The 23613-nt window shown below is 40.5% G+C and overlaps 2 protein-coding genes across 7 annotated transcripts in view; both read right to left on the bottom strand.

Moving 5' to 3' along the window:
- CFAP61 (cilia and flagella associated protein 61) overlaps positions 1-23613 on the bottom strand; it is a 270399-nt gene that overhangs the window by 54990 nt on the left and 191796 nt on the right. For 5 of the 6 annotated variants that reach the window (XM_041732553.1, XM_041732556.1, XM_041732555.1 and 2 more), the window contains 4 exons: positions 17872-18164; positions 9185-9512; positions 7748-7839; positions 290-495 (listed from right to left, as the gene is read on the bottom strand). In XM_041732553.1, coding sequence (XP_041588487.1) covers positions 290-495; positions 7748-7839; positions 9185-9512; positions 17872-18164 — 919 coding nt within the window. Of the gene's footprint in view, positions 1-289; positions 496-6767; positions 6873-7747; positions 7840-9184; positions 9513-17871; positions 18165-23613 lie in introns of those variants that run through there. The other variant, XM_041732558.1, reaches the window with a different exon arrangement.
- Positions 21651-22609, bottom strand: LOC121478267 (ubiquitin-conjugating enzyme E2 R2-like). The gene is given in 2 exon segments (XM_041733209.1): positions 21651-22274; positions 22276-22609. Coding segments are annotated over 2 exon segments (897 nt in total). The 5' UTR covers positions 22549-22609.

Raw genomic sequence — 23613 nt, 5'->3', positions numbered from 1 at the left:
TGATGTAGAGGCTGCACTTGGATGCATTTGGGATCCAGGCCTGTGTGTGGCTATGGGGACAATATTGGGACACACAAAGAGCCCATGCACTTCTCCATGTGACCCTCCACTCTCAGGCCAATGCTAGTGGTCAGATACTCTTCATTATCTTAGAATAAATTTTCTGCCACTCTAGCTGCTCCCACGGGTCCCCGTGTTGCTTTCTGTGCATCGCAAAAACACATCTCTCATTCACAAGATATTACAAATGCTTGCATTTCCTTTTAGTAAAGTGTAATGTTCAACTTGCCTGTAGAGATCTGGGATCAGCTTGTCCTCATACCGAGCACATAGGTTGTTGAGAAGTTGCTCGTGCTGGCCAAACAAGCGGATGTAGTTGGAGGCAGGGAAAGGCTCTTTAGAAAGGCACGTGATGGTTTCCACCATTTTATACTTGTTAATATGTATTCGGAAGTAAGTCCCATTTTTTGCATTCCCTGTTACTACTTCTGAACCCTGGTAGGGGGGGGATGGGGAGGAGAATCAGAAAAACAACATTAGAAACATTTCTGGAGTTTGGGAACTTTATCCTAGCAAAATAGTTTTAATATATAATAGGTTATACCTTATCACACATCACAAATAACAGTAATAAATATTGACTAAACGCAGCAGAAGCTAACCCAGTTTCAGAAACCACATACTGAACTTAATGACTAAATGTTCCTCAGGATATTTTAAACTGTGATTGCATTGTTCTGCGTTTCTAAATAAGTTGCCTGGTTACAACCAATTCTGTGCTATTCAATACCTCACACAGCTAGTGCAAGGAACTGGGTTTATTCTCTTCTGTGAGGTGTGTTAAGACTGTTAATTTTTAAAATTTTTTCACAGCACTGTTTTGAGAAAAACTTCCTAGTCAACAGTGATTGGAAAGAATTTCAGGTTTTTAAAAAAGTTTATGTAAGCAAAAGGAATAAGTTAAAGGTGAATCCCTGCCAGCTGGATGCAGAGAGATCAGCTGTTTGGTCAGGTCTGTTCCCAGGAAGAAGGTTCAAGTTCATGGGAAGGAAGTACACATGCATGTGGTGCAGGCTTCTTGCTAGCTTGTAAGTTGTCAGAGGTGTTGATGGATGGCTTTGTGTCCCCTAGAAGCTGGCTAACACTGCAGCATGAACCCACAGGATAAATCCCATGTCACATTCACTTTTTCTATTTCAGCCCTTAATGGCTACCAACCTACCAATTGGAGACATGCTCCCCACCAGCTCAGACAATCAAACTGAGAACCCTCAGTGGAAAAACATGGGTTCTATTGGTGATGGCTGAAAGTGCACTTTGCCCCTAGACTCTGAACTTAGCACACAGTTACATTCAATAAAGCTTTCCTGAGTGCATATAGATTTAAGCTTTTGCTCTGCACTTGAATGTGGCATTTTAGAAATCCAAGGCAAGTTGGACTACACTGATCCCAAACATTTACTTAGTCCTGGACATCCCCTGGGGATTTTGTCTAAACAAGGACACAAGGTTTAAGGTTTAACTGAATTTTTAAATAAACTGAAACACCTTATGGGTGTTTGGGCAACACGTGGCAAAGCCTTGGGGAGGAATCTGCCAATGGAAAGGGCACATGGTGAGATATATAGGAGGGATATCAGGTAAACCTTGGGCCAACCCCACATGTGTGTGTGAAACTAGTTATCTAGGGGTCAGGGAGAGAGCAGGTGTGGCTTAGGAAGGGGGTTTGGAGGTGGCACCTTGAGGGAGGTGCAAGTCATCCAACACTTACACAGATGGATGTATGCAGATGGGAAATCTACCTCCACAGCAGCGTGGAAAGCATCAACCAACAGAACAATGGTACATCCACACAATGGGATCAACACATCCAATAGAAATCATTGGTAAACTATATTTCACAACAGGAAAATACATTCACAGCACATTTGATACTATAGTAGTATAAAGTTATACTTTATAACTTACACAGCATCATTCTATTTTTATAAACATACATAGTATCATTCTATTTGTTTTTCTATCAACACTTTAACAAAACTGTTCAAATGGTCAATTTCTGTGGTCCATAGGCTGGATCACTTTTAGTGTTTCCCTTTCTGCTCATTTGATCATCTATTGTTCCTAATTTTTAAAATGACTATCACTTCTAACATGATAAAAAGTTAGTTTAAAATATAGTGGCTGTGTTGTGGCACAGAATCAGACTCCTGATGAACAAACAGGAGTGAAAGAGAAATGAAACAAAGTAGAAGCAGCAAGGGAGAAGGAGGGAAGGAGGGATGGAGGGAATGAGAGAAGGACGGAAGGAGGGACGGTGGGAGGGAGGAGTCTGATGCAGAAGAGTGGGGCTTGTCTGGACTCAAGAATTGAGTCTGGAAAGGCCAGGACTGAGTCACTAGCTGCAGGTGGCCTGCTCTCTTTGTCCAATCATCCCTTCACCTTTGCTCCTGTCGCAAGAATTTCTCTAGTCTTAGATAGCCCCACAGACTTTCTTCCATCAGGTGTGTTTCCTCAAGTCTTGACTTCTCAGAGTGAGCAACAAACACCTCCCAGAGTGAGGCATGTGACATCACAGGCATGTCTGACATGCCAGACATTTACCTGGCAGCCCATCGTAGCAAAGGCTATTTTTGAATTAAATACACATGGCACTGTGAGAGTGAAGAATGTGCCTGCCAAGTGTGTTTCTAAGATTAAATACAAGACTTTAAAGACCACTCGAGTTTGGCGCCAGCAGCTTTAGGCTCAGCTGCACCCCCCCTACCCGATGGGTGGTGGGCAGCCTTTCTCAGGAGGGGTGCCTCAGTGCAAAGTCGAGTAAGTCTCTGAGATGGGGCTGCTCCCTGGCCCTTGTGGTTGGGCAGCTGGGGGGGGGGGCATCCAGAAGAGGGGGTACTGGCAACAGCTCCAGCATAGATTTAGTGCCAGGTTTCCCCAGGGCTCGCTGGAGGGCATAGTCCACAATCCCACAAGGTCTTGGCTCTTCCACCTTCTCTTTAAAATTTCTTTAAACTTGGAGAGTAAGGCAGGGAATCCAGGCATCAAGGGGCACAGCTTGTGATCTACACATGTGACAGACTTTGACTTTGCAAAGTTTTTCACTTCTGCTCACAAGAACTCTGTGCTTAGGGGGACTGATTTGGCCAAGGCTGAGCACCTCAATTCTTGGGCCACAGTAACTTAGTCGGTTTTTTTTTTTTAAGTTTTTCTTTATTTATTCATGAGAAACACAGAGAGAGAGAGAGAGGCAAAGACACAGGCAGAGGGAGAAGCAGGCTCCCTGTGGGAATCTGATGTGGGATCCAATCCCAGGACCCCGGGATCACACCCTGAGCCGAAGGCAGATTCTCAACCACTGAGCCACCCAGGCATCCTGGTTGGTGGTGTCTTGACACATATTTGTAGAGCCTGGCTAGCTTGCTGGTTAAGAGTCTGAGTGGGACATGCACTCCAGGGTCAGCCTGTCCCAGAAGGGTGATAGAGTCAGCATCGATTCCAATGATTTGTCCTCATGGTATCTGTTGGGGTGGGGGTGGTCTTCTTTATAATTTAAATACTGAATTACAATCTTTGGGCTGCCTCTATGTTTTTGCACATTATAGCTATGAGGGCTTTAAGATTGCAGAAAGTGGCCATGCTGTAGTGGAAAAAATGACCACGCTGTGTGGTAAGATAGCTGATCTCAACTATGAAATAATTTTGTCCATTTTAATGAGATTTGGCATTGTGTTAGCATAACCAGGGGGCCGTTCTGGGAATGTGGAATGCATTGAAATATTTTGCATTGACATTAAAGACAAGCCATCTACAGATGGGCTTCTCAGACACAAATTACTCTTGTAGGGCCAGGCAGACTCATCTGAATTTCTTAGGTCATTCCTAGTCACAGTTACTGATAGATTCAGAAAATCCAATGAAGAGCAGAACTCTCTCTGCCTATACTCACAGAAAATCACTCCATTAAATGATAACTTAGGCAGCTTCTAGCCCTGCCACCGCGTAAGGGGTTTTGAGGTAATGATGATGATTTCATACACTTTCCAATTCTTTGGGATGTGTCTAGTTGCTTCCTTTATTTTAAGTATATTAGTAAATTGCTAGAAAATGTGGATTTTTTTTCTTTTTTGAAATGTGGATCTTGAATTTAAGATTTTGGTGGAGTAACTGGTTCTGGTGTAGTATTTTTCCTCCTTCCTTTTTCCCTGAATACAATTATCCTTTCGAGTTCCTTTATGATTTTGACAAAGGTTGGAAAATGGCTCTGGAATTCATGCCAAATGGAAGACACAGGAGTAATCAGACTTGGTGTGCAAGAAATCAAGTCCCCAGCTCTCATGATGAACACACAATTTTAAATTTGATGATATCCAAGGCAGAATTTGTTGTGACAAATTTCTTTATTCCGTGGTGTATAAGCCAACAAAGCATGTGGACTGGAATCTGTAAATTAGTTTATTATGTAGGGGTCTCCTTTCTTCTTTTTGTCAGGTTACCTCTCAGAAAGCTCATGAATTACTAAAGTATCTTCTTACTTAAATATTCCAATTAGTGAGTGCTATAGAAGTCTGGTAAAATTCATCTGCACTACATTTATTGTAAGAATAGCAGTTCAGTTTCTCTAGTGAAATATTATTCAATGGGCTCCATTCTCAATCAATTGGTTATATTTAGGTGACTGCCTGACCATTTTGGCAACAATTTTACTTAATCAAATTAATTCCAACCCCAAAAGATTGCCATGGAACCATCCTACATTTTTTTTATTGGAGAATAAAATGGAAAAAAATCTGTTTAAATCTGTACTAATTAAAAAGGAGGCCCACCTGGCAAAATGGTTAATTAAAGTCAGGGGTCCTGTTCAAATACTGTCATAGCACCAGCCAAAGAATCTATTTAAGTTGCATTCTTATTAAAACTAATTATCTTTAAAAAAAAAAAAAAAGCCCTTTTTAAGGGGGTCTTTATTCAAAACCTTCTCTGACTTTATTCAGAGGGAGGGCCCGTGGTTCATAAATAAATGACACTGCATGTAGGAAACCACAGTGTTCTTGAAGAATCTGGTTCTGTCTGAAACCAAGTCTAATATTTTGTCCCCATCCCACATACTCATCTGCAATTTGACCTTGACACTCTTCTCATTGAGAGATGAGCTCTATGTCCTCTCTCCTTGAATCTCGGTGGGCTGTGACTATTCCAACAGATGAAGTGGGGGAGTGACACTGTGTGACTATTGAGGATAAGTCATAAAAGGTCCTGCAGCTTCCAGCTTGTTAATGAAGACACATGCCCTTGGAGCCCTGAGTCATCATATAAGAAGTCTGACTACTCTGAGGCTGCTGTGCTGTGAGAAAACCCAGGTGACCAGGACAGCCTGGGTGTGATGCTTCAGTCAGCACTCCCTGTGATTGAGTCATCCCAGCCCAGGTGAGTTCAAGCCTTCTGATCCACCCACTGAGTCACAACGAATCTTATAGTCTCCTCAGCTGAGGCTCCAGGCACCAAAGGGCAGAGACGAGCCATTCCCACTGTGTCCTGTCCAAATTCCTAACCCACAGAATCTGTGAGCAGAATCAAATGGCTATTTCATGTTGCTCAGTTTTGTTACATAGCAACAGATACCATAATACTATTCTCTATGATCTTTTATTTGTAAGAAAAATCTGGAATCAGACCATGTATACAGAATATACCACAAAGACTCTGGGAGAAGCCCAAAGGAAATAAGGTTTTTTTTCTTAAGATTTTACTTATTTATTCATGAGAGACACACAGAGAGAGGCAGAGACATAGACAGAGGGAGAAGCAGGCTCCCTGAGGGGCGCCTGATGTGGAACTCGATCCTAGGACCCCGGGATCACGACCTGAGCCAAAGGCAGATGCTCAACCACTGAGCCACACAAGTTCCTCTGGAAATAAGTTTTAAATACATCTATCCTACCTTGCAAGAACTTGGTTTCATTATTTATCTGGAATTATAATTAACAACAACATCCACCACTGACTGGTTACCTCTTTTGTTCCTTAAAGGCACTATTACTTTATATATGATCCCTAATAATACCAGAAATACAGAGAAGTTGGTAATTTGTTCAAAGACCATGGGAAGTACATGGAAGAGCTGGGATTCTGCTTTCCAGAAGGGAGAAAGGTGAGAGGCAAATAGCCTATGCCATTTTTGAGTCTGCCTCCCTTAAAGGAATGTTCCAATGTTCCAAGCTTCTACTTACATCTCATTGGCCAAAACCCACCATATGGCCAACCCTATTCTCATGGAAATCTGGGAAATATGTTTATTTTACATTGGGAAGCCTGTTAACCCTCAAAAATACTCAGGATAAGAAAACAGGCAAGTTCTAGTGTTTGCCTCAGAGACAAAAAAAGCAAACATGACACATCAAAAAAGCAACATCCAAATGACAAACATCAGGTTGGGACCGTGTGCCAGAGGATCTAATCTGAACAGGTTGCTGACTGACCAACTGCACTGTGTCCCTTCTACTTACGTTGAACCCAGGGGGTGTCCCACCCCACAGCTTTTGCTTTTCCTGGATGGTCTTTCTGGGGTAATTCAGGCAGGACAGGAGAACAATGTGTTCTGGATGGACATCCCAGACTCTAAACAATGTATTTGTATACTGCCATATACTGCTCTATTGGAGCATCACAGATTACCTCAAAACTTAGCAACTTATTGTCCTTTAACAGGTGGTTGGATAAATAATTTGCATTCCATCCAAGCAATGGAATTATTCAGCACTAAAAAGAAATTCCCTATCAAGCTATGAGAAGACATGGTGGAAACCAGTGCACATCTCTCAGTGAAAGCAGCAATCTGAAACCATGCTGTATGATTCCAACTATATGACATTCTGGAAAAGAAAAAACAATGGAGACCATGAAAAGATCAGTGGTTGCTGAGGGTTGTGGGGAGGGACGGATGAATGGGCAGAACACATAGGAGCTTTAGAGCCATGAAACTACTCTGTATGACACTATAATGGTGGATACATACCATTCATTATACATTTGCCCAAACCCACAGAATGTTTAACACCAAGAGAGAACTCTAAACTGTGGACTTCGGGTGACAATGAGATGTCATTGTAGGTAAGAGGTTATGTATAAATGGGGATGGGGGTACATGGGAAAATGTCAGTACTTTCCCCTCAATTTTTCTGTGAACCTAAACCTGCTCTAAAAAAATATTCTATTAAAAACACTTAATGGCTTGGGAGTTATGAAGTTAGGAGCAGCTTAGTTGTGGGATTCTGGCTCAAAGTCTCTCATAAGTTTGTAGTCAAGATGTCTGCTGGGGCCACATCATCTGAAGCCTTGACTGGGGTTGGAGGATTTACGTCCAAGGTGGCTCCCTCACATGACTGGCAAATTGCTAATGGCTGGTACAGGGCAGCCTGGCTGACCTTACAACATGGCAGCAAATGATCCAGGAGGGTACAAGTTAGAGATGTAATATCTTTCATGATTTAGCTTTGGAAGTCACACACGGTCATTTCCACAATATCCTGTTGGCTACATAGGTCAGCCCTACGCTGTTTGGGTGGGGACCACATAAAGGCATGAATACCAAGGGGCAAGAATCATGGGGCCATCTTGGGAGCTGGCTACCATGTGGCTTTTCTGATGAACAGTACATTATACTAAAGACTCTGAATAAAGAATTTCATCCCCCTGTAAAGAAAGTGTTATATTTGAAAGTAAAATGAAATTTAGGAATAATACTTACAAAACTAGGCTGGGCCATTTGTACCTCTAAGGGAGTTGGAATGGCAGGTTTGGCAATATGCAGATAGTGGTAAGAACCAGGAAGAATGCCTCCTACAGGAAATGGAAAGTTTTCCACATTTTAATTTACTTGTTAATGAAGTGGTAATGGAGTTGATATATTTGTATATAGCACATAAGACATAGACAAAGAGATGCTTACCATGGTGTATGCTACTCAAACTATCCCAAGTACAAGTATTAGCAAGAAACTTTGTGAGATTGATTTTATTAAACAAAATCAATGTAAATGTGCCATTGTACCCCATAATATAGCCAGCAATGCTCCAGAAGATGTGCCAAGCTAATCTTGTGTATCCTATGATTTCCCATAACCCCTGGCATTCTAATCTATGCCTGTCAAAGCCAAACCAAGACCTATAGAGGCTTTAAATGTTGCAGTGATAATCCCATTCCCTGTCACTCTTTCATTATGTAACCAAAACATTAAAGTGGGTATTATTAAGGAAAATCAACAAAGTTCTTATTCAACACTTTAGACAATTATCATTATGAAATTCTTACTATTTCAAGCTTGTCCCATAGAATGAGCTTGATCTAGCTCTGCTCTTTGATTCCCATTCCTTTTCTTCTTTTCCCATGGTCATTACCTTTCCTAAGTTCTCAACCCAAAATGAGAAGCAGAGCAGGATCTATCAGAGTCCATTTAGTTAGGTAGGAAATTACAAGGACTGGAATGTAGGACTTGTGACTCCTTAGTTCATGCTCTGTTTACTGGATTAGGGTCCATGGATACCTTAAGGGGTCCATGGATGGCTTTAAAGATTGGTCCATCAACCTCCTGGAAATGAACTTACAATTTTGTAAATATGTGCATTTTTGTGATAGAAAATCCACAACATTCAAAGACACTACTTTCAAAGATATCTCTCATCTGCCAAACACAAAAAAATCCTACATTACTCGTACAGTGATCTCCTTATATTCACAACCATTACAGCTGTGAATGGTTTAGTTTATCCATCTAGGTAATAAGCCAAGGCCTAGGACATTTGGAAGGGTCTCCTTATCTCCAAGTTTATAGTGAGAACAAAAGTTTAGCATGGTGTCGGGCATTGTCTCACTAACCAGTTGTGAGTGACCTTTGGGTAAGTTACTGATTATTCCTAATCTCTCTTCATGTACCTGTAAAATGGGGACCACAGTTATGATGTGGTCCATAATACATGCTCAAAATACAAAGGACCACAATAAAATGCCAGGTCCATAATAAATCCTTAAAAATGAGACTGAGCCCTCCTCTGTCTCTGTGCAAACCCACTGAGAGACAGAGAAGCCTCCTTACCAAGCCTAAGAGAAACATGGGGGGTTGCTCTGAGCGCTGATCCAGATCCAATGAGTGGCTTCATCAAAAGAAAGAAGGTGACCTAATACACACCTTGGATCTTGGCTCCCTTGTACATGGGGATGAGTCGGTCAAGATCAGCTGGTGGTTCAGTCACAGGCTCAAGGGTTGGATCAAAGAGACTGAGCATAGCTGCTGCCAGCTGGAAGCCAATTTCTTTGGAGCTGAAGCTGCTATGAGTCCATTCATTTGAGTAATATTTATTGGAGAATTTGGTGAGGGAACCAGCAGCTCTGATGGCTACGTCGTTGGTGTGGAAGTTGGTATCAATCACAAGTCGGCCATCATAGACAAGACATGCATCATTGAGCGCTTTAAATGTTTCATAATCTACATTTTTCTCACTGAAACTGAAGAACATCTACAAAGCAAACATTCATGTTATTACTCAGTTATCACACTTCATTTTACATTTTCAAGAGTATGAATAGTCTCCAGAGCACCTTATTACTGGGGGCATACAAAAAAACAAAACAAAAAAATAACAATGCTTAATCTACTAAAATGTCATAATGGCATCATGACATAAATGTCATGATGGTAGTGGTAGTGGTGGTGGTGGTGGTGGTGTGTGTGTGTGTGAAAAGAGCGAGAGAGACAGAGGGAGAGAGTCTGTCTTTGGTATGAAGAACAAATTAAGATACCTAGTATCACCTTTTTTTGTAATCACTCAATTTGGATATCCACTGGAAAGAAGAATGCCAAGTGATGGAGTATCTCTCAGAAAAGTATTTTTTTTTCCCTGTAAGGAGATTTACATCCATAGGGAAATTGCTTTCCCTTCATTTGCCTACACTTCAAATAGTTCTATCTCAGCCTCTATTTTCCTCTTCCTGTGTCCAACACTTAGGTCTCTCCAGGTTCCTTCTTGGAGTCACCACAACCAGTCTTGAGTCATCAGATTGCCTTGTTTCTGCTCCCCATTTTAAAAAAAAAGATTTTATGTATTTATTTGAGAGTGGGAGAAACTGAGAGAGAGACCACGAGCAGGGCAGAGGGAAAGGGACAAGCAGACTCCCGACTGAGCAAGGAGCCCAACAGGGTCTCAATCCCAGGATTCTGGATCATGACCTAGGCTGAAGGCATTTGCTTGACCAACTGAGTCACCCAGGCACCCCTTGTTCCTGCCCTTTTAAATCCAGAAATCCTATCCCTGAAGGATACCTCAGTAAGGAGGAGAGTCCCATCAGCCTCAGTATCTCCCGGCTCTGGGCTCCTACCTTGTTCCTTCCTGCTCTGGCATGGAAATTAGTCATTCAGTAAATATCCCAGCTGGAGGATCTTGTGGGCACCCAGGAGGCACTACCACTGGGCAGAAGGAAGTAAGGTGCTGATGTGAGTTCAAAATACCAACTCAAGAGTTCTGCTTCTGGTATAATGGTATAATCCTCTCAGACTAATCCTTTCACTGATAAAACCATAAACTCTGGTTGAAGTACAAAAACAATTATCTGAGAATTCCAAAGAGCATTTAAAAGGAGATAAATGGTGGAGGACAGTAGAAATTTGGAACAATAACCAGAATGAAGGTAATTTCTCTTATTTTGGTGGAAAGAGAATAGATTGTAGTCAGTTTATTCACTAGCAGAAGAATAAAGATGATAGAGGAAAGAGTCAGTGAACTTGAAGTTAACATCAATAGAGATTACTCAGTGTGAAAAACAGAGAGAGAAGAAACAAAGAGAGTGAAGCAAATGAATAGGGCCTTACAGACTCATGAGAGAAAAAGAAAAAGTTTAACAGATATATAAGTAGAGTCCCAGGAAGAGAAGAGAGAAGAATGAGGCAAAAAATAATGGCCAAGATTTTGTCAAAATGTAGTGAAAGTTAAGTGTATGGATTCAGAAGTTGAGTGAAGAACTTTGAATAAGATAAATTCAAGAAAAACTATGCTTTAAGACAAAATAAATATGGAATCCACAGCATAAACTGCTGAAAACTGAACATAAAGAGAAAATCTTGAAAGCACCCGGGGGAACATGACACATTAAATATAGGGAAACAATGGCTTGAATGATGACAGATTTTTTAAAAATCAGAACTCATGAATGTCAGAAGACCATGGAAAAAAAATCTTCAAAGTGCTGAAAGGAAAAAAAACAACCTGTCAGGCCATAGTTTTATATCCAGCAGAAAAATCCTTTAAGAACAAAGGTAAAATAAAGTTATTTTCAGGTAGAGGAAAATTAGAGAACCACTGCCAGCAGAGCTGCAACTGTATGTGCTATAGAAAGTTGTTCAGGTTGGGGCAGCCCAGAGGGGTCAGCAGCTTAGCGCCACCTTCAGCCCAGGGTGTGATCCTGGAGACCCAGGATGGAGTCCCACATCAAGATCCCTGCATGGAGCCTGCTTCTCCCTCTTCCTGTGTCTCTGCCTCTCTCTCTCTCTCTCTGTGTGTCTCTCATGAATAAATAAATAAAATTTTTTTTTAAAAAAGAAAGTTGATCAGGGTGAAAGGAAATTATATTAGATGGAAATCTGGATCTTCAGAAATGAAGGCAGAACAATAAAATAGGAAAATATGTGGGTAAATACAGAAGTATATTTTTCTTCTTAAGTTCTTTAAAGTATTTATGACTATTTAAAACAAAAGTTATACTTTTGTTGGTTTTTCAATGTGTATAGATACATGACAAATATAACAGAAAAGGATGCCCAGAAAGTGGGGAGAAGGGAGCTGTACGGTTGCAAGGTTTTTATATTTTATGTGAAATGATACAACATCAACACTAACTAGAATGTAAAAGATTACTGATGTATATTATAATCCATAGGAAACTGCTAAAAAAGAAAATAAGATATACACCAAAACCCAATTGAAATGGAATACTAAAAAATAATTCTAACTTTTAAAAAGCAGGCAAAGGGGACTAGAAAACAAAAAACAGAGGACACAAACAGTAAACCAATAACAAAATGGTAGACCTAAATCTAGCCATATAAATAATTACATTAAACACTTGTGGCCTAAACAATTAAAATGCAGAAAGAATAAAAGAGCACATGGTAGGTAGATTTCTAAGCTTGTCTCGAAGATTTCCACCCCTCCCTTTGAGTATGAGCATGAAATGGGACTGTGATGGGAGGTCACACCCTGATAGAACTATGGCATAGCTGACTTTAAGATATGCTCTGTGGTTCTGACCTATTCAGGTAAGCCCTTAAAGACAACAGGTTTTTCCCAAAGAAGATTTGAAGTGTGAGGGGAATTTGACATGAGAGACACTCTGTTCTGGCTTGACGAAAAAAGCCATGTGGCAAGGAATGTGGATGGTCTCTCGGAACAGAGAGTGAACCTTGTCTGAACAGCAAGGAAACAGGGACCTTGGGTCCTCAGCTGCAATAAACTAAATTCAACCACAGAGTCAAGCTTCTGCAGCCTGACCAACACTGTGATTTTAGCTTTGAGGGTCCATGGGCAGAGAAGCCAGTCACATCATGACTTCCAACTTGTAGAACTATGAGCTAACAAATGGATGCTGTTATAGTTTGCTAAGTTTGTCGTAACTTGTTATGCAGCAATAAAAATACTAACAAAATCTACTTTATGATACCTATAAGAGACACTGAATATACAGACACAGAAAGTAAATAGATGGAAAAAATAAACCATGCAAACAGTAAACATAAGAAGGATATCAGATAAAGTGAACCTTAAAATAAGGGACATTATCAGAGATAAAGGGGCATGTTTCATAATAATAAAAAGGACAATTAATGAGGCAGACATAACAATTACAAATGTTCATGTTTTTAATAACAGAGCCTCAAAAAGATAAAGCAAAAAGTAACAGAATTAAAGGGAGAAATAGAAAATCCCACAATAATAGTAAGAGATTTTAATGTCTCTCTCTTGGCAATTGATAGAATGAGACCAAAAACTATCAGTAAAGACAAAGAAGATTCAAACATCAATCAGCCACACTGAACTAATTGTAATTTACACGTGGAATCACTGTATAACTACACCTGAAACACCTGAAACTAATGTAACACTGTGTGCCTGCTATACTTCAATTAAAAAAATTGCTATGTACCCTACACTCAACAATGGCAAACTGCATATTCTTTATATGTTTATGCTTGGATATAAAACAAGTCTCAATAAATCTTAAAGGATTAAAATCATAAAGAATATATCTCTGACCACAATGATATTAAATGAGAAAGCAATAAAAATATGACATCTAAGAGCACCACACTTCTAGATTATCCAAGGGTCAAAAAAGAAATGATAGGGAGATTAGAAAATATTTTTGAGCTAAATGATAATGAATGTTCAACATATTAAAACTTATATGATACAGGCAACACAAAAGAAATTAGCTTTAAATGTGTATATATATATAAATAATGGCTTAAGGTTATACATTAAGGAACTAATACAGGGCAAAGGAAATCCAGAGCAAGCAGAAGAAAATAATTGTTAAGAGGAGAAATCATGAAAGAGAAAACTGAGACAAAAGAAAATTAATAGATTTGAAAGCTGGTTCTTTGAAAAGGGTTAATAAAGTCAGCAAACATCTAGCTAGACAGAAAACTTTAGACAGTTCTGGGTCTCACTTCTCTCATCAGTTTGGCAGGGAAAGAGAGATTGAAAGCAATTCTCCAATACCAGAAATGAAATACAGGCTATGCTACAAGTTTTAGACTTAAATAGATAATACGAGAGCATATGAACAACTTAATGCCAACATTTAACCAGTTTAAATGAAATGGACAAATTTCTTGAAAAATACAATACCCAAAATTGACATATGAAGAAGCAGAAAATCTGAGTAGCCTTAGAGCTAATGAAGAAATTGAATTAATCAGAAATCTTCCCATAACATGAACTCCAGTCCCAGATGGTTTCATTGGTTAATTCTATCAAACACTTGAGGAAAAAAATAATAGCAATCTTTCACAAACTTTTTCAGAAAACAGAGGAGGGGGAAACATTGCCTAAATTATTTTATGAGGCCAGAATTGCCCAAATACTGAAAACTTATAAGGATGTTACACAAACCAGGAAACTACAGATCAAGAACCCTCATGAATATAGTTTTAAAACAGTTTCAAAAGTTCTTTAAACATTAGCAAATCAAATCAACAATATATAGAAGGATAATAAATCGTGAATGACCAGGGTTTATTCCAGAAATGTAAGGTTTGCTGAACAATTTGAAATTCAATCCATGTAATTCATCTTGTCAATAGTACTAAGGAGAAAAGAATATGATCTTTTTTAATAGACATGAAAAAATATTTGACAAAATTCAATTGCTATTCATGATAAATTTTCTGAGCAAACTAAGAATGAAAGGTTAATTCCTCAGTCAGATAAAAGGCACTAAAGAAAACTATATCGGTAACCTCATATAAAGGGGTGAAGGCCTAAAGTTATCATTTGAGATATGGAAAAAGGAAAGAATGTCCATTTCCTGCACTTCCAGTCAACATTTCACTGGAGTTCTAGCCAGCAGAATAAGCAAGTAAATTAAATAAAAGATCTAAACATGGGAAACAAGTAAAACAGTTCCTACTTGCCAATGGTATATTTAATTGGATCTAGAAAGCAATTATTGGAACTAAAAAGTGAATTTAGCAATGACTCAGGATACAATGTTTATATACAAAATCAACTGCATTTTGTATACTAGTAGCAATCAGTTGGAAAACAAAATTTACAAACCCATTTATAATAGCTCAGATACTGCACAAAGGAAGATAGACTAATGGCCAATAAGCACATGAGAAGATGCTCAATATCATTAATCATCAGGAAATCACAAATTAAAAACACAATGATACATCATGTCATGCCCAATAGAATGGCTAAAATGAGAAAGACTGATAATACCAAGTCCTGGAAAGAATAGAGCAACTGAAACTCTCATCCATTGCTGGTAGAAATATGAAATGACACTGCTACTTTAGAAAGCAGCATGGCAGCTTCTTGAAAAGGTAAACATTCACTGACCACATGACCTAGCCATTCTTCAGATGTACAGCTATGAGAAGTGAAAGTGTGTCTACACAAAGATGCATTCGAGAATGTACATAGCAACTGAATGGATAAACCAAATGTGATACAGCTATACAATGGAATACTACTCACCAATGACAAGGAATGAACCAGTGACAAATGGAATAATATGGATGAATCTCAATGCCATTGCACTGACCAGATATAAACTAGTATATAATGTATGATGCCAGTTATAAAAATGTTAGCTTAAGCAGGTACATATGCTTGTGACACCACTTTTAGTTTGCCTGTCCTGCTACAATAAAGTACCACACAGCTGCTGGGTGGCTCAAAACAACAGAAATTTATTCTCTCACAGTTCTGGAGATATCTAAAGTCATGATGTTGCCATGACCATGCTCTCTCCTGAGCTCTAGGGAAGACTCCTTCCTTGTTTCATCCTAGTGTCTGGTGGTCACCAGCAATCTTTGCTGCTCCATGACTCATAGCTGATGCCATTTCATCATATGGCCTCTTTCCCCAAGTGTCTCTTCTGAATCAAACCTTTCTTTCCATGAATAGGCACCCATCATTACATTTAGGGCTCTCCCCAATCCAGTATGACCTTCTCTTCAGTTGATAAGATCTAACAAGATCCTATTTCCAAATGAGGTCACATTCATAGGTACTGGGGATTAGGACCATATCTTTGGGGTAGGCATAATTCAACCCACAACACTGTGACCACAGTCAAGATAATGAATGTATTCACCCCCACCAAAAGTTTCCTAATTCCCTGACAGAGATGCTCCTCAAAGCAGAGGGGAAAAAATCCCCTGGCTTCTTTCTTCTTCCTGTATCTAATCTCCTGCCAGTATCTATTGTTGGCCAAACACCAGAGACGGTCAGTGAGCAACCAGGGCTACCACATGGCCATTCCTTGTGGAGAAGAACACAGTTGGGGAAGCAGGAGACTTAATTGCTTTAGGATGAAGTTTCAACAGGAAGGTGTGTTAGATCCAAGGCAGTTGAGAGTATTTGCAAAATGTCTTTGCCATGATTTCAGTTTTGATCTAAACAGGGAAATAAAGGCCAGAGGGGGCTCTAGAAAACCTGTATTCAACTGGTTACTAGGGGGAGGTTTTCTCATACCTCTGCTTCCTACTTAGGGTACGTGTTTAGCTCCAGAAGTTCTCCAGGATAAGCTTGGCACATCTTCCAGGATCATCATTTTGGGGAGAAAATTTGGGTGAAGACATTTTGATTCTTCTTAAATAGGTACTGTGACATGTCACTTCTACATTAAAATAAGATGAACTGTTTCTGTTTTTTTCACTGATATGTCCCTGATACTTAGGACAGAGCCTAAGACCTACCAGATAGTCAATGAATATTTGTGAAATGAATGAATAAACGCATATATGAAGGAGCAGAATGCAAAATTTCCATAGATTATCAAGCTAAATTGAGGGATTCCAGAGAAGACTCTTTGGTGGTGGTGGTCTGCTTTGATCTCCTGTCTAGACTGTGGGGTGGGGGTAAGGGGAACGAGGATCACTATCATTTACCTGTGGGGGCACTTGAGCGGAAGACCTGACTTAGGTAAGGGATTGCTATGAGCCACCACTGACTTCCCCAAACCAGTGTGCCCACTAAATGCTACTAGCATTCTTTACCACACCGATAACATGCCTTTGACCTACATACGCAGCTCCATACTCACACCAAACTCAGACTCCCCTCTACTCTGCTAGATTGACTGGCCCCATCCCTCTCTCATCCACTGCTGGTTTCTGCTCATCTCCTGAACTGGCAAATCTGAGGGCACAGGTTGTAAGTCAAGCTATTATATAACCGGAGAGAAAAGTTCTTTTCTCCAAATATATATATATATATATATCTTTATATAGAGAGAGAGATAACACATAGATAGATGATAGATAGGAGAGAGAGGGAAAGTGAGAGAAAGAGAGGTCTTCCAAGTCTCTATTCCATGGGGAAGGAACCCCTATTGCTGTTTCCAGAGTCTTAGAAAGTTAACAGCAGCAGCACAGACTTTAGGGCACTTCTGAACTGGGTTGAGAGCCCAGAATACCACTGATTTGGAGTTAGAGCATTCTCATCTGTAAAATGGGGATGCTCTCCTTTACAGAGCTGTTGTTACAGGTGACCCTGTACTGCGAGCATGCAGCATGGTGCCTGCAGCATGGCGAGGACTCTGTCAACGTTAGTGCTCATCAAACCTTTGACACTCCTTCCAGGGACAGGCAGGGTCTATTTCTCTTCCCCTTGGATATAGGCAGGTGATACAGTCTCTCTCTCACTCTTCCTCTCTTTCCCCCTCACTCTTAGAACTGGGTCACCCTGCCAAGATGAAGTGTTCTGGACAAAATCTCAGCTGCAGCTGATCTAGCATCAAAAGCCAGACATGGGGATGAAGACTCCAGCTCCACCCACAGTCTGACTTCAGCCCCATAAGGGACCTCAAGTGAGAACTACCCGGCTGGGCCCCTTCAAAACCCTAGGACCGGAGATAAAATAATGAATAAATAAATCATTCATGTTTTAGGCTGCTAAGTTTGGGGTGGCTTGTCCCTCAGCAATAGGTCCCCTGAACTGGTAGAAAACAAGAGCCAAAACCTGTAGCTAGAAATCCCCCTGCCGCCAGCTCTCAGACCCGAAGTCCCTGGGGAGGTGAGCAGGGCAGGTGAGCAGGGAGCAGGTGATTGCTCTCCACAAGTGGGAGTGAAGCTCCTGGGGACTGACTTACGCGGCAGGTGAGTCTGAAAGGCTTGGTGGGCGTGGTGAAGCAAGCGCTCTGAATGGGGTCCGGGTACCTGCCGTCGTTCCACTGAGCCAGGAGCGCGTCTTGGTGGATGGTCACCCCCAGGGCTCTGAGCGCGTCCTCCACTGTGCTTTCCACTGAGTAGTTGTTGATGCAGGTGACGGTGGAAGTGGGCGGGGGCTGTACCAGGTGGATGTAGGAGCCCCTCACACCGACGTTTAAGAGTGTCTCCACTGTGGTGTAAGTGTCAATTGTATTCCCATAGACAATTATATTCCCTGGAACAGGGGGTAAATGCTGAGATACAAGGTTGAAAAACAAACAAACAAACAAACAAAACCCAACAACCTTCTTAGTCAAATGCTAATAATGCCAAATTGTTCCCTATAACCTCCTCCTCCTTTCAGCTGCTGGAAGCCAGCGGTGTTACCTAGCAACGATGACCAAAAGATAATTTAGTAAAGAATTGGCACAAAACATCCCACAAAGTAAGTCAAGTACTTTTAATACAGAAATAGGACATTCATCTACGGGCCTGTAATTTGAAAGTTGAAATTATGCTCAATGGAACCATCTGGAATAAAACATTTTATCTTGTTTCGGTTCCCTAGTCACTACACTTATTAAGGAAAAAAAATTACTAAAGTTTGCAGTATTTGCAAATTTTTCCTAAGTGATGAAAAAGGACACTGGTTTAAAAAAAAAAACACCAACAAACCCACATAGTCATAGCCTCAAAGAATCAGCCTTTCCCACTGAAAGAATGTAATGGCTTGTCTTACTTGCTTAGAGAAAAGAAGGAACTAGGATAACTTTCAGATTGCTTCTTTGAGGGTAACAGCATCTAGAAAGATGGTACAGATATTTTAAGTATTTAAGTGTTGAACTGGGTTGATTTCAAAGAACTCCTTCCCTTTTTGAGAACTAAAGACTAGAACATTCTACCTTTCAAAGGATAATTTTATGAAGATTCATAATCTGATTTTTAGAAGTAAGGTGTCAAGACTAGGCAAAAGGGACTGCAGGGTGTTCTTTCAGTCATAAGAATGAAATCGCAACATAATCTTGAAAAATTTCCCCTGTAAGAGCATTTAGATGGTAACAATCTAAACTACATATTTATATTTTAAAAAATACTACAGAGGTAATTACATATGTTATTCCACTAATTTCATCAGTTTTAAGATCAAACTATCAAATGAGTGAAATGTATTACATGCTATGTATATGCTATTTTGAATTGGCATTTTTACCTTTTTACAAAGGAACTGCTGTAGACTCACTTGTCGGGCAACATGTAACAATTTTACGACAAAATAATTCATTGAAAATCTTTTTTTCTTCATTTATGAAATCGTATTAAGATAAATTTTACAAGGCAAAATAAATGGTAAGTGTATTTATGCAATTTGGTTGGATAAAAGATGCAAAAATCTATTTCCATCCAAAACTGAAAGAATGTAATGGCTTGTCTTACTTGCTTAGAGAAAAGAAGGAACTAGGATAACTTTCAGATTGCTTCTTTGAGGGTAACAGCATCTATCTAGAAAGTTCTCCCATACTGCCTGTGCTCAAACACGGAATGACAAGAAGGCATCGAAGCCAGGGAGTGGGGTCCTTTCTTCCTGTCTTCACTTAGATCCTCTAATTTTGTGGCTATGATTCCTTCTATTCAGATGCTCTAATGCAACATTCCTAGGTGGGCTGCATTTTCCTTGGCTGAAAGAGCCAACATTTTGCTTAAATTATTGAGGCTTCCACCTGCTGTGAAACATGAATATTAGCTGTCTGGCACAACAAAGAATCAGCCTGCCAGGAAAGCCAAAACTTGAACCTGAAACTGTCAAAAGTTCGAGGTCTTCTGCCCTTTTAAAATAAGCATGTCAAAACAACATTCATTTTCAGAGAAACAAATTTGAGTGTTTAGGCCTCCACACAATTCAGATTTGAATATTTTTTCAGTCTCTTTATGTTAGGTTTTAGTAACTATACTGTGAGATGGGCTCTTTTCATTATAGGCTCAGGGGACCCAGGGCCATGCAATGTTGCTGGATACTGTCTAGCAAGGGTTGCCCACAGATTGTAAGCAGCTGAAGAAGACAATGTTTTTCACTTGCACATCTGCAGGCTGGCTGACGTCAGCCCAACCAGCTCCACATTGTGGTTGGTATCAGGTTTGCACCATGTATCTTGCATCCTCCTTGGACCAAGAGATACCTGAGGCACGTTCTATTTATGGAGAGGTGCAGGAGGACAGGAAGGCAAGAGCAACGTCTCACTTTTCAAGCCTCTCCTTGCAGTGGGTCCACTAACATTCCACTGAGCAAAGCAAGTCACATGGCCATCCACACGATCAAAGGAGTGAGGTGCATACTCTGCCCACTGTAGGAGGGGAAAGGGTGTGGATATTTGCTAAACAATAGTCCAAACTATTACAGTCATACTGCTCATAGTAAATAAATGCTTATGTAATGCCATCTAAAAGTTTTCATTGAAACGTGTTTTATAAGATTATTTACATATATTCCTCTCAATACCCACAGAATATAGTAGAGTCTCATTTTAATATAATTTTGTACAACATAAATAAAAATACATCACAGGTCAAACCACATCCCTTCACAAATATAACAAAACCCCATGTGACAGAGTCAGCTTTGCCAGTTCCATCTCTTGCCTTTCAAATGCTTGCACTTTTGGGGTACCTGGCTGACTCAGTCAGCAGAGTACACAAATCTTGTTCTCAGGGTTGTGGGTTTGAGCATCACATTAGGTTTAGAGATTACTTTAAAAAGTAAAATCTTTAAATATTTGCACTCTCAGGGGGATTATTCTTTCCATGATATTTGTACAATTGTGAGATCTTTCTATATCATTTTTCACTCTACTTTGTAAAGAATTTTTAGAATCCACTCATGTTTATCTTGTGACTCCTACACACCAGGCACAAAGCCAGGCACTTTGCTACACCATCTATTATTGCATTATTACTTTCATCATCATCAGTAATAATAGCATAAGGTATAGAGTTGTGAATCTCTATGTTGTAACCCTGAAACTAATGTAACATTTTGTGTGTCAATTGTACTCAAACAAGAAAAACAATAACATTTGGAGCTGTTACCAATAACAGTGGCTTCATTCAAATGCCTGGCAAATAATTTTTTTTTCTATGTAAAGTATGAATATTTATTTCAGGCTTTAGATCCCAATCGATTTCAAAAAACAAAATCTGATCTTTTCTCCTTAGAGTAGCTGAGGCCCCCTGTGTTAGGATGATTTCCTGGAGGCTGAAGGGGCTCTGTGCCCTTAGAGAATACATTTTATCAGGCTTATAGCACAAAGTCCCTGACGCCCACTGTATCCCAGCCTTAAGAAGGGAAAGGAAATAAAATTCACCACCATGGGGCTGATTGAATGCACACACACTAATGTAAATGAGCAGCTAAACCTTGGCAAATTTTTTTTAAAATGTTTGTTTTGTGGGGGTTTTATATATTTTTTTTTCCATTTTCTTTTGCTACTCAGCATATGCAGCATTTGTGAACTCATTGGAAAATGAGTTCCCAGCTTTAAACACATTAAATGTCTCGATGAAAGACTATTTAATTCTTCAAGAATCTAAAAACAGACCAAGCGTGTTTTGCTGTGAATGCTCTGTAGAGACGAAGTGAGGCAAGAGTTTGGGTTTAAAGAAGGAAAAAAAAAATCAATACAGTGATGGAAGGATAAAGAATGCAAGAATTCAGACATTCTGTGGAGGATTACTTTCTCTCCATTAAGAGGTCCATAAAAAGAAGCAAACCGAGATCCATAAGGGGAGTCAGCAGGAGCCATGTTTGTTTTTCCCACCCCCGGTGATAGGTTTTTTGCTGAGGGGCCACCACTAGGCCCCACTTGCTCCCCTCCCTTTGGCCTGAGTCGGCAGGGCAGTACGGGGCACTGAAGGACTCCTCATTCCCAGAATCATCATCATCATAGCAGTCGGCATCTTCCTCCTCATCTTCATCATCGATGTCACCCTCGTACAAGTTGTCATAAAGCAAATCTGAGCTGTTGTCATTGGAAGGCACTTTAGTTTTGATGCAGTATTCCACCAGGGTAGTGGGGACCTTCACTCCATCTTTTTCTGCTTCGGCTTTAGTGGCTGAAACCTGTTTCCTAATGATTTCAGCATATTCTTTGTCTTTTCCTTTACTGTCCCTCCATTTCCTGAACATAACCGAAGCATCCACATTGGCTGGGGAGAAGGTGTTGGGCTCATTGAGCAATGAGATTACATTTAACAGAATAGTCCTGACATTCTGAGTAGGATTCCACCTTTCAGAGGGCAGTTCTCCACTCTGTGGGTCATCTACAGGCAGATGAAGAATCGAAATGCATACATACATCTCCATTCTCATAAATGTTGGGGTGCCACATTTTGGTCAAGAATCTGAAGGTAGGTGGTGAATATGGATAGTCAATAGGAAATTTAATGTGTGCCTTGAAGTAGCTGCCTTCGTAGAGGGTGTTGGGGGGTCTGAAGATGGCAACCTCCCAGTTGTAGAGGTCAGACTCATCCACCAGGGTGATCTGGAAGCCCTCCACTGGCTCCTCCTGCAGGGATTTCAGCTCGAGCATCAGGGCCTTCTGCGAGCTGGTCATCTGCTGCTGGGCCATCGCAGCGGCGTGGGGCTGGAGCCCCAGTCCTCTTGCATCGGCCCGGCAGGACAAGGCCCCTCCCCTGAGCTAGCCCTCTGCTGGGCCCCAAGGGGCCCTTGTCTTCACACACCCCACAGGCCAGACCCGGCCCCAGACCGCCTGTGGGCCAGCCTGGGTCCTCCTCGCACATGACGTGGGCCGGGCCTTTTTCCTCACACTCGGCAAATAATTTTTTGATAAGCTAACAGCAAAAAGATAACCATGGAAATCATTCATAGGCTAAGCAAAGTCTTATATTTTGGGGCCTCCCCCAGAATAAAACTAGTAGACAAAGATTTTGATTGTTAATTTATTTCAGGACAAAACAACCTAGACACAAAAATATGGTTACTTATATTTGTCAAAGTAATTTTCTAGCACAGATGGGATAGAACAAGTACTTTCGAAGCCCTTGGGTCAAGACCTTACTACAGCCTGTGGTTTTGCCTTGATCTAAGCAGACATTCCAGCCTCCAGTCAGGTGAAGCCGAGGACGCCCATGGTAGTCTTGTCTCTACCTTTCCTTCCCTGCCTTCATCACATCCCTGTCTACATGCCTAAGATTATCTATGAGATGACTTCAAGTTTGCCCTGCCTGCCATGTTATCCCTGGAGCCTTGCATAGTACCTAGGCTACTATGGGTGTAATAAAATGTTTCCTGACTGCACACATAGATGAATGTTTGAGGTTTTATCATACAGTTGACCGTAAGTTAATTGGGCTTTAATTTTTGTGGCCAGATTTTCCTACTATTTCTACTTGGTATTCACTATAATGTTGGCACTACTTCATCCAACCACAAGATAAGCTGTACACCTGAGATTTTTATGACAGAAGCATGTTCCCCTTCACAATGTTAGATTTGGTTATTAGGTTTCCAATTAAGGCCCACAAAATCCTACCTAATCCTAAATGTAACCAAAATTGTGTGTGCCTACCACACAATGGCATGAAGTAATACTTCTGCCATATTGGTATGCGCTTAAACCCAAGGAAATGAGAATGATTTATGAGAAAGTTAACCCTTGTATAACTATCATGTT

This window comes from Vulpes lagopus, chromosome 18, assembly GCF_018345385.1.
Source record: "Vulpes lagopus strain Blue_001 chromosome 18, ASM1834538v1, whole genome shotgun sequence".
Taxonomy (NCBI): Eukaryota; Metazoa; Chordata; class Mammalia; order Carnivora; family Canidae; genus Vulpes; species Vulpes lagopus.
The sequence above is the reverse complement of the archived record's forward strand: the minus strand, read 5'-3'. Positions and strand labels throughout refer to the sequence as shown.